The 12,385-nt window shown below is 46.2% G+C and overlaps 1 protein-coding gene across 1 annotated transcript in view; it reads left to right on the top strand.

The window, feature by feature from the left end:
* The window catches only part of PLA2R1 (phospholipase A2 receptor 1), a 946,386-nt gene that overhangs the window by 300,462 nt on the left and 633,539 nt on the right, over nucleotides 1-12,385 (top strand). The window contains exon 5 of the mRNA XM_085645464.1: nucleotides 11,941-12,054. Coding sequence (XP_085501590.1) covers nucleotides 11,941-12,054 — 114 coding nt within the window. The remainder of the gene's footprint in view (nucleotides 1-11,940; nucleotides 12,055-12,385) is intronic.

Consider the following 12,385-nt stretch of genomic DNA (forward strand, 5'->3'; position numbering starts at 1 on the left):
GTCCTACGAGAAAAATGGTACCTCACTTGTGCGGGTCGGCCTAGTGCCCGCGACAGGAAACGGCGCAAAACGCAACGTGGTCACACCTCAATTTTGCAGTGAAAAATGACCCTTTTTTGGCAAAGTGACTAGCTGTAGTTTTTTAACCCTAGCCCTGCCGGCACTTAGGGAAACCTAGCAAAACTATACATTTTTGAAAACTAGACACCCAGGGGAATCCAGGATGGTGTGACTTGACTGCCTCCCACCATGGTCTGTTACCCAGAATCCCTTGCAAACGTAAAAAAATGACAAAAAAAACACATTTTCCCCACATTTCTGGGATGGAAAGTTCTGGAATCTGCATGGATCCACAAATTTCCACCCACCCCGCGTTCCCCAAAGTCCTACAAGAAAAATGGTACCTCACTTGTGTGGGTCGGCCTAGTGCCCGCGACAGGAAATGGCGCAAAACGCAACGTGGTCACACCTCAATTTTGCAGTGAAAAATGACCCTTTTTTGGCAAAGTGACTAGCTGTAGTTTTTGAACCCTAGCCCTGCCGGCACCTAGGGAAACCTATCAAACCTATACATTTTTGAAAACTAGACACCCAGGGGAATCCAGGATGGGGTGACTTGACTGCCTCCCACCATGGTCTGTTACCCAGAATCCCTTGCAAACCTAAAAAAATGACAAAAAAAACACATTTTCCCCACATTTCTGGGATGGAAAGTTCTGGAATCTGCGTGGATCCACAAATTTCCACCCACCCCGCGTTCCCCAAAGTCCTACGAGAAAAATGGTACCTCACTTGTGCGGGTCGGCCTAGTGCCCGCGACAGGAAACGGCGCAAAACGCAACGTGGTCACACCTCAATTTTGCAGTGAAAAATGACCCTTTTTTGGCAAAGTGACTAGCTGTAGTTTTTGAACCCTAGCCCTGCCGGCACTTAGGGAAGGCCCAAGTACCCGCGGCAGGCAAGGGCCCAAAACGTTGTGAGGCGATATCAACATTGCCTATCCCAAATGTCCCATCACTACGTTTTGGGCCCTTGCCTGCCGCGGGTACTTGGGCCTCCCACACAAGTGAGGCACCATTTTTACCAGGAGACCTGGGGGAACGCTGGGTGGTGGTAAATTTGTGTGAGCCCGGTGATGCCACTACTTTCCCACCCCAAAATGTGTGAAAAAAGTGATTTTTTCAGCAAAAATTGAGGTTTGCAGGGGATTCTGGGTAAGGAAACGTTGGGGGATCCATGCAAGCCATACCTCCCTGGAAGCCGCCGGGTGTCTAGTTTTCAGAAATGCGTGGGTTTGGTAGGTTTCCCTAGATGGCCACCGAGCACCGGGCCAAAAACCAAAGTGACCCCCTTGCAAAACCAGGTGGTTTTGCCATAGGCCATTTTGATGTCGCCTCACTACGTTTTGGGCCCTTGCCTGCCGCGGGTACTTGGGCCTCCCACACAAGTGAGGCACTATTTTTACCGGGAGACCTGGGGGAACGCTGGGTGGTGGTAAATTTGTGTGAGCCAGGTGATGCCACTACTTTCCCACCCCAAAATGTGTGAAAAAAGTGATTTTTTCAGCAAAAATTGAGGTTTGCAGGGGATTCTGGGTAAGGAAACGTTGGGGGATCCACGCAAGCCATACCTCCCTGGAAGCCGCCCGGTGTCTAGTTTTCAGAAATGCGTGGGTTTGGTAGGTTTCCCTAGATGGCCGCCGAGCACCGGGCCAAAAACCAAAGTGACCCCCCTTGCAAAACCAGGTGGTTTTGCGATAGGCCATTTTGATGTCGCCTCACTACGTTTTGGGCCCTTGCCTGCCGCGGGTACTTGGGCCTCCCACACAAGTGAGGCACCATTTTTACCGGGAGACCTGGGGGAACGCTGGGTGGTGGTAAATTTGTGTGAGCCCAGTGATGCCACTACTTTCCCACCCCAAAATGTGTGAAAAAAATGATTTTTTCAGCAAAAATTGAGGTTTGCAGGGGATTCTGGGTAAGGAAACTTTGGGGGATCCACGCAAGCCATACCTCCCTGGAAGCCGCCGGGTGTCTAGTTTTCAGAAATGCGTGGGTTTGGTAGGTTTCCCTAGATGGCCGCCGAGCACCGGGCCAAAAACCAAGGTGACCCCCCTTGCAAAACCAGGTGGTTTTGCCATAGGCCATTTTGATGTCGCCTCACTACGTTTTGGGCCCTTGCCTGCCGCGGGTACTTGGGCCTCCCACACAAGTGAGGCACCATTTTTACCGGGAGACCTGGGGGAACGCTGGGTGGTGGTCAATTTGTGTGAGCCCGGTGATGCCACTACTTTCCCACCCCAAAATGTGTGAAAAAAGTGATTTTTTCAGCAAAAATTGAGGTTTGCAGGGGATTCTGGGTAAGGAAACGTTGGGGGATCCACGCAAGCCATACCTCCCTGGAAGCCGCCGGGTGTCTAGTTTTCAGAAATGTGTGGGTTTGGTAGCTTTCCCTAGATGGCCGCCGAGCACCGGGCCAAAAACCAAAGTGACCCCCCTTGCAAAACCACCTAGGTGGTTTTGCCATAGGCCATTTTGATGTCGCCTCACTACGTTTTGGGCCCTTGCCTGCCGCGGGTACTTGGGCCTCCCACACAAGTGAGGCACCATTTTTACCGGGAGACCTGGGGGAACGCTGGGTGGTGGTAAATTTGTGTGAGCCCGGTGATGCCACTACTTTCCCACCCCAAAATGTGTGAAAAAAGTGATTTTTTCAGCAAAAATTGAGGTTTGCAGGGGATTCTGGGTAAGGAAACGTTGGGGGATCCACGCAAGCCATACCTCCCTGGAAGCCGCCGGGTGTCTAGTTTTCAGAAATGCATGGGTTTGGTAGGTTTCCCTAGATGGCCGCCGAGCACCGGGCCAAAAACCAAAGTGACCCCCCTTGCAAAACCAGGTGGTTTTGCCATAGGCCATTTTGATGTCGCCTCACTACGTTTTGGGCCCTTGCCTGCCGCGGGTACTTGGGCCTCCCACACAAGTGAGGCACCCTTTTTACCGGGAGACCTGGGGGAACGCTGGGTGGTGGTAAATTTGTGTGAGCCCGGTGATGCCACTACTTTCCCACCCCAAAATGTGTGAAAAAAGTGATTTATTCAGCAAAAATTGAGGTTTGCAGGGGATTCTGGGTAAGGAAACGTTGGGGGATCCACGCAAGCCATACCTCCCTGGAAGCCGCCCGGTGTCTAGTTTTCAGAAATGCGTGGGTTTGGTAGGTTTCCCTAGATGGCCGCCGAGCACCAGGCCAAAAACCAAAGTGACCCCCCTTGCAAAACCAGATTATCTATTGTTCCTACAGCGTGATAATTTTGGAATAATATTGCAAAGAAAATGTGGCAGACATTTTGAGGTTTGCAGGACATTGGGGCTAAAAAAAATTTTGTAATTCACAATAGAGACATCACCATGAACTTCCATGGGTTTCCGACAATATCTACAGTTGGTGGGTTATTCTTGCATGGAAAGTGTAACTTGGCAGAGAAACTAAAGACAAAGATTCCTGCACAACCATCTATTCCTCAAACACACACACATACTGGTTGGATTTGGCACGAGGGCGAGTCATGGTTCAGTGTATTAAATTTTATTAACAAGAGATTTCACAAAAATGAAATGCACTGTCAATAATTAAATTCACAAAAAACCAAACCAATGACTCGCAGCTCGTGAGCTGTAAAGCCACGTCAAGGCACCAACCACTTTACAGGCCATTCACACACCTTTCATACGTGATACAAACAAGACCATTCGCACCACCAGGCACAAAAGCAACACATTACAAAATTCACCAAAAAGGGACAAGGTACACCCTGCTTCAGAAAGACAAATATTACTGCACAGCCATCTAATCCGCAAACACACACACATACTGGTTGGATTTGGCACGAGGGTGAGTGATGGTTCAGTAGATACAATTGTATTAGCAAGTGATTTCACAGAAATGAAATGCACTGGTAATAATTGAAAGGGCGAGAAACTGAACCATTGACTCACAGCTCATGAGCTGTAAAGCCACGACAAGGCACCAACCTCTTTACAGGCCATTCATACACCTTTCATACGTGTGAGACATACAAAACCATTCACACCGCCAGCCGCGGGCCCATCACATAACAAAACTCACACCAGCACACAGCGCCATTCAAGGGCCCATCACTTTCACACGCCCACAATCCAGACACAGCAACTACACAGGCTGATGGATTGCATGGAGTGGCACTCAGCTAGCAGTGTGTGTAGTGACCAGCAGAAAGTCAATACTCACACACAGCCAGCAGAGCACCAGTCCACACACACCGCTAGCCAAACACCAGTCCACGCACACCGCCAGCCAAGTACCAGTCCACGCACACCGCCTGCCAAGCACCATTCCACGCACACTGCCAGCCAAGCTCCAGTCCACGCACACCACCAGCCAAGCACCAGTCCGCACACACCACCAGTCCACGCACACTGCCAGCCAAGTACCAGTCCACGCACACCGCCTGCCAAGCACCATTCCACGCACACTGCCAGCCAAGCTCCAGTCCACGCACATCACCAGCCATGCACCAGTCCACGCACACCGCCAGTCCATGCACACCGCCAGCCAAGCACCATTCCACGCACACCACCAACCAAGTGCCAGTCCACACACACCAACAGCCAAGCGCAAGCCTACACACACTGCCATCACATTTAGGATTTTTTTTTAAAATAAAATAAAAACACAAACAAATTGCAAATAGATACAAATCTTCTAACAGAAAATCAGCAACTAAATACATTGCACTAACACCAACCTTGAAACAGAATCAAATTATCCAAAGAATACAGACCAGGCAGTTCACTTTACCACTCAAGAATCCTCCCAAAAATTATTTTGTGTGTGGTACGCTCTAAAACAAGCAGAGAGACACAGTGCAGGATGAGAAGGACAGTCGGGGCAGAACATACGACTCTCGTTCCGCAAACCTTTTCGCCAACAGACTCTACATCTCCTACTGGGAAAATCTTTTGCGGGTGTGGGAGGAATGTGATCTGGAAAGTGGCGTTCTTTCAATCTAGCAACATCCTCCACCAGTCCAACTCTAGGAACACTTGCAGGTTCCACTACAACAAGGCTGCCTATTACAGACTCCTGAAACTTAGCAAAAGTCATCTTTGACTCAGGGCAAGAATCCTGGAACACAACAAAAGCATTAAACATTGCCATGTGGAAAAGATGGATAGCCAACTTCTTGTACCAAATGTAAGCCTTACGAAGAGCAGTGTAAGGTTCCAACCTCTGATCTACTCTGTCAACACCACCCATGTGCCTATTATAGTCTAAAATGCACACAGGTTTGCGCGCTTCAGCGACCTGACCCCAAACAGTCACAGGTGCAGTGCTTTCATCATGGATGGTAGTCAGCATGTAGACATCTCTCCTGTCTGTAAACTTCACAGCAAGAAGCTCCTGGCAACGCAACGCACTGCACTGTCCCCGCACAAGCTTTTGACAAACAAGTTCTTTCGGGAAACCTTTACGGTTAGAGCGGATTGTGCCACAAGCAAGAGTGTCCACTTTGGCCAATTCCCTGAACAACCGCACACCAGTGTAGAAGTTATCTACATATAAATGGTGGCCTTTGTTAAAAAATCCTCTTCCAAGTTCCCAAACAATTTTCTCAGTCACTCCAAAAGTGGACGGACAACCAGGGAAGTTAAACCTAGATTCCTTACTGGTGTACACCCTGAAATTAGAGACATATCCAGTCCTACTGTCACACAGCATATACAGCTTTATTCCATAGCGTGCCCTCTTACTAGGAATGTATTGCCTAAAAACCAAGCGGCACTTGAACAACACCAAAGACTCATCCACTGCAATTTGTTTCCCAGGAGCATAGATCTCCGGAAATCGATCAACAAAGTGATCAAGGACAGGCCTAATCTTAAATAGACGGTCACAGTCAGGGTGATGTCGTGGCAACGCTAAACCATTATCAACAAAATGCATCATCCGAAGCAGTAGCAAATACCTGTCACGACTCATGACTGCCGGAAAAATAGACGTTGCCATCAAGGGACTGCTAGACTAATATGAAGACATTGATGGCTTCCTTAGCAAGCCTGTCAAAAAAGTTAAACCCAAGAACTTCTTCATCTCTTCAACATTTGTGGGAGTCCACCGGGTAGCTCTAGAGTGTGGCTTAAGACTGGCACAGTTGTCCCTCAAAAACTGTTCGGCATACAAATTAGTCTGCTCAACAATCTCTGCAAAAAACACATCGTCCATAAACAACTGAAAAAAATTGACCGGCAAAAAGTTTTCAGTATTCACTCTAGACCCTGGAACACCAGTAAACTCTGGCAATGCCGGCTGCACCATGCCAGGGGCAACCCAGAGGTCATCACTTTCAAAGGGAAGCCTTGCAGGCCCAGCCTGCAGCCCAGAAGCCTCTTGCCGCACTACACCAACGGGAAGCCTTGCAGCCCCAGCCTGCAACCCAGATGCCTCTTGCCGCACTATCGGCACATCAGTCTCCTCCTCTAACACAGGCACTTCATCCGCACTAAGAGTATCTTCATCATCCGATGACTCCATACGGAGAGACAACTCACTGCCAGAATCGTCCCCTGCCTCCTCTCCCTCAGATGCAGAGTCAGTCTCTGAACCAATATCAGAGGAAGACTCAAACAGCAAACCAACAACCTGCTGAGCAGTCATCCTGTGGCTAGCCATTATACTTACTAAGATAGAAGACTGCACAAACAAGTCAACAACAACCAACAATGTGCAAACCAAGTAAGTAAAGAAATGTGTACCTTTATCACAAAGATCAATGTACTCAAAAACTATACAACCCAATTACAAGAGACAGCTGCACTCACCAGAAACCAACTCTGCAGTGACACAGCAAAAACCAACGATATCAAACTAGAAAGAAGAAAAAAAAACAAATTACTCACAAGACAACAAAATACACATCGAGCACCAATGCAAAAAGTTTTTGACACTCAAAAAACAAACATACTGCTATTATTACACCATTTGCAAAACAAATTCATGCAGAGAAATCAAACACATTTACATTGTACAAAAAAGAGTCTCTTACCAAACTACACAAACAGCAGAACCGCCAGAAACAACACGGCAAACTGAAAAGAGCAAAAGCCTTCACCTAGAACAAAAAAGTAAAAAAAAAAAAAACATTACTATTGCGATTCACGAAAAATAAAACAATAAACATTACAACATGCTATATTACTACCCAAATGGTCAATCGGGTTATGTTCCAGGTGGGGCAGAAAACAGCAGGGAAAAAACAGAAGGGAAAAAAAGGCTACTCTGTCCCGGGGTGGGTGGGCCAAATACATATTATAAAAATTGCCCCCTGGAAGCGACACAAAGGGGTTTTCTGCCCCCCCCCTGGGGCCAGAAAAGTCTGTGGAGTAATTATCCCCCAGGGAAGCGACCCTTACCCAAGGGGTCGCTTCCCATAACAATATTACGAAATTCCCTGGTGTCTAGTGGGCTTTTCTGCCCCAGAAACGGACCGAAAGTGGACCGATCTGCCCCCAGGGGGGGCAGAAAAGTCTGTGCACAAATTCTCCCCCAGGGAAGCGACCCTTGCCCAAGGGGTCGCTTCCCATAACAAAATGACAAAATTCCCTGGTGTCTAGTGGGCTTTTCTGCCCCCCCCAGGGGGCAGAAACGGACCGAAAGTGGACCGATCTGCCCCCAGGGGGGGCAGAAAAGTCTGTGCTCAAATTCTCCCCCAGGGAAGCGACCCTTGCCCAAGGGGTCGCTTCCCATAACGATATTACAAAATTCCCTGGTGTCTAGTGGGCTTTTCTGCCCCCCTGGGGGCAGAAACGGACCGAAAGTGGACCGATCTGCCCCCAGGGGGGGGGCAGAAAAGTCTGTGCTGAAATTCTCCCCCAGGGAAGCAACCCTTGCCCAAGGGGTCGCTTCCCATAACGATATAACAAAAATCCCTGGTGTCTAGTGGGCTTTTCTGCCCCCCCGGGGGCAGAAACGGACCGAAAGTGGACCGATCTGCCCCCAGGGGGGGCAGAAAAGTCTTTCACATATTCACCCCCAGGGAAGCGACCCTTGCCCAAGGGGTCGCTTCCAAAATGGCCAAAAACATCATCCCTGGGGTCTAGTGGGGGCATTCCTGTCCCACGATCGCGACGCTGTGCGCGATCGTGGGACAGGAATGCCCAGCATTGAGACATCAGGGGAGAGGAAATACTCTTTCCTCTCCCCCGATGCCTCAAGGCCCTGAAATTCTGCCCCCCCCCGCAACACAGCACCAAAACACTTACCCTTCCCGTTGGACGCGCTGGAAGAAATGAATTCCAGCGCGTCCAACGCTTCCTGATGACGCCGGCGCGCGCTGTGCGCGCTGACGTCACCAGGAAGCGTGGGGGGGCTCGGGGGTGGCAGCGGAAACTCTTCCGCTGCCATCCCCCTCTGTGGGGGCACGATCGATGCCCCAGGGGGGGAGCGCCAGCGCTTCCCCCAGGGGCTGTGCTCATGACGGAGCGGTTCCGTCATGATCCAAACCTTTTACCAACCAGGAAAACGTTAAGTCCCAATAATAGAGTGTAGATATAGGCACCAAAGTACACCATGCTCTTGATCAACATGGTGACACTGCATTCAGGCTGCAAAAGCAAACCTTTGGCATGTTTGGGAGGGCAGCTTAAATGTGTGGCACAATAACTGCTGCACGCCCACAGTGAAGCATTCAATTTACAGACTCTGGGTATAGGGTATACCACACTACAATGTGTCTTATAAGTAAATTAAATATGCCAATTAGGTATTTGCCAATCAAACCATGTTTAGGGGAGTGAGCACAAGCACTTTAGCACTGGTTAGCAGCAGTAAAGTGCTTGGATTCCTAAGGCCAACAAAAACAAGGCAAAATGTTTGGGGGAAGACCACCCTAAGGCTGACTGATCTAACAGAAGAGAAGCTTGTGACTTCCATTTTTATGACTCAGGGACTTGGCCCTGTGTCGCAATGTGCTAATAAAAGTAGAGAATTATTGAGTAGAGTAGGGATACAGTGACTCCTTGACTCTTGTGAAATGGTCCTAGAGGGATATCCCTGGGGTCAAATTAAAAAGATTTTTTTTTTGCGGTGCTACAGTACTACAGCAGGGCTCAGCGCAGGCCCCAGTGTAATTTCACAGTAGTAGTGTGGTACTGCATTGACTCGGAAAAAAAGGAGAGGATCTTGGGGCACTGCAAGTCTCTGTGGATTGGCCAGAAAAGGTGTCGGCCTCCTGTAGTGGGTTGAGTGCAGGGTCTGGCTGCAGGCTAGTCACTGCGGCCAACCTCAAGCTGCATGCAGCCAAAGGTCGTCTGCAATGGGGCATTGGCACACATGGGGTTTTGGGTGCGGCCAAACCCACACTGTGCACACTCAAGGCCGTGTGTTGCAAGGGTGGCTAGCCATGGGGAATTGATTGCTCATGGTGCAGGGTAGGCCCAGTACGTTATGGAGGTAAAGTACTACTTTATATTAAAAATACCATGGAAATTCACTGTAAAACATAGATTAAAGTGACGTCATAGCTGGGTAAAGGTTATTATATCTTTTTTTTTTTTTTTTAAACCTGAGAAATTCATCGAAAAAACCAAGGTTACCCTGATGTTATAGGTAAGTGAATATGTCAGTTAAAATGTTCCATTTGACACTAAAAAAGCACTGAAATTCACTAGTTACAGTTAACTTAAGTAACTACAACTTGTGCCCTCTCCATGCACTGCTTATCTCACATTTTACATCACTCCTGATATTTCCTATGACATCATTGATGACATCAATCTGACATTTGCTCTGGCATCATTGATGGCAGCACTGTGCATGGCAGGGGCACAAGTTATTGTTACTTCAGGTCCAAAGAAGTGTATGCCATTGTTTGCACCTGTCGAATATTTTGCTCATGTCTTCAACCCAAACCGCTGAATGGATTTAGACCAAATTTGGCATGAAAGTAGAACTTTACTCAGAAAGACTACTTTCAATGGTTTGGTGTAAATCTGTTCAGTAGTTTTGAGATAATACTGTACATCAAGTTGCCAAGCTCATTTTAAAGTGTTGACGCATTTGTGTATTGCTGCCCTTTTGTAGCATGGCTCACATGATCTCTCCATTTTAGATTCAACTCCTTAGGTTGACATCTCTTTCTTATGGTGCCCTTTGCCACACGTCCTGCTAATGCATGAATGTGCTGCAAGTGTATCTCTAACAGGCATTAACGACCTGTAGTCTGTACAGTTAGTCCCAGGGTCATATATGAAGAACACAACACCATTGTTTTCCTTTATTTCTGTGCTTATAAGGAAACACTTCATTTTAGCTAGACAAAATCTAATAAGCAGCACTGCACCACTTACACATTTGATGAGAGCAGTACTTTATTAGATATACAGTTTCCGTGCTAAAGCTCTTTCAGAGGAGCTTTTCCCTGCTAGGATTGTCAGGCACCTCTGAGAACTGTCACTGAGATACGGCCTGCAGACTCCCACCACCATCCTGATAAGGACGATAACTTGTGCACTGTGACCAGCTCCCTGACACCTAAGACCAAAGAATGGGGTTTAGGCTATCCCAATTGATCTGGCAGAGGGTACACCCACTGTACTCTCTTTAGTATACTATTAGATATAGATGGTAGTAAGCAAATATTAGCAACAATTAATAAGGTTGAATTGTTCATACTGTTTACTATTCGAAAGATGCTGTTTTCAGTAATGTGTCTCATCTTTCTAGTAATCGTAACTCATGCTTTCTTTACAAGAATACAATCATTTCAATAAATGTTTGAAAATGCATTGTTGTGTCATTCCTGTGCTTACCTTGGGCATGCAAGTGTAACCAAACAAAAGGGTTAGATCTGTTTCCACTGATTCCTTGAGAATCAGAGTGTCACAGGGCTGGCCCTGCACCCAACTACTGCAACTCATGGCCAAAGGCCTTGGGTAAAAGGGATTGTTAATTAAGTGCATAATTAAAAACAATATATTTCAGTGAAAAAACACAGTTAAAAATGTATATATTGTTCTGGTTCAGATATTTAAACCACAGAAAATTTGCTTTTTGGGTTTTTTTCGACCAATACATGACACACCCCATAAGTTAGTAAGTCCATCATGCTCAAAACAGCAATTTGCCAATGACACAGAATTAGAAAAGTGGTTATCAAGAGAACAATATGACTGGCAGCGCAAGTTATGGTGTTCGATTTGTGTGTGTGATAACTATATCTAGCAAATTTCAGTGATTTTGGTGTGTAGATTTTGTATTTAAATTCAGTGGGGCGATATATTTGTAAGCAATATTTAGGACACAATATTTCTGTCACCCAATATTTTATTCTAATATTCTGGTACCAACCGTGCAGATGTGCACTGTGTAATATGGTATTTATTTCCATGTTGAGTGTGGGAAGTGGGAATAAATCACATTGAAGAGGTCTTCTAACTGTCTGGGAAGTTGTTCCTCTGTGTAAAGTAATTGTAACATACAATCTGTGAAGCTGTAAACAGTGTTTTCCTTCTACCAATTTCGCTCTTCAGTGGTAAAAAACTGCAATTTGAAGTTTTGCACTGTAGTAAATATACGTTTATTTGTGTGCTTTGTTCTAAATAATATGTTGTTGAGCCACATTTACATTTCATGACAAAGCATAAATATATATATATCATTAAATTTGACTGCAAACAAAGAGTTGGCCTTCATTCAAAGGGTATTTTATAAAGACTTGGCATGAAAATAGCATTTCCTCAAACAATTGATACGCTATCTATTTTAGAGAATGCTGGTCTATGGCTTTGTACATTGGTGACATTATTATTCAAAGGACAACCACACTCTTACAAATTGCAAAGTTTGAGCCAGTGAACAAGCCCATCTTTTCATTGGATTACATTTTTTATGTGTACCTTTAACTTTCAGAACAGGCAAGAAATACTGGACTTTATGTATGGACAGGTTTGAATAACCTGGGTGAAACTACTGGTTGGCAGTGGTCAGATGGCTCCCCTTTGGCATTGGTGAACTGGAAATCAGGTATTTAAAAAAATGTTTGCTGTTTATGCAATTATGCATTCATGAATTACCTTTATCTAATTTCAGTCTGCCATGTTCTATAAGCAATAGAGTTTTTCAAATCTTGATGCAGTTGATTTTTGTCAAACTTTTGTTGTTGTTTGCATTTGCTTGCTGACAATCTCAAATGAACTTACTTTGCAGGAGGTAAGCAAACAGTACTTATAAACTATTCGATGGATGCTAACAACAATATCGAAAGATGTGAGTGAGTGAGATACTACAAGATATTGTACACTCTATATAAAACACTTAACGTTAGAAGCAATTGAGAGATTATAAAACAACATTT

This window comes from Triturus cristatus, chromosome 3_1 (genome assembly GCF_964204655.1).
Source record: "Triturus cristatus chromosome 3_1, aTriCri1.1, whole genome shotgun sequence".
Classification (NCBI taxonomy): Eukaryota; Metazoa; Chordata; class Amphibia; order Caudata; family Salamandridae; genus Triturus; species Triturus cristatus.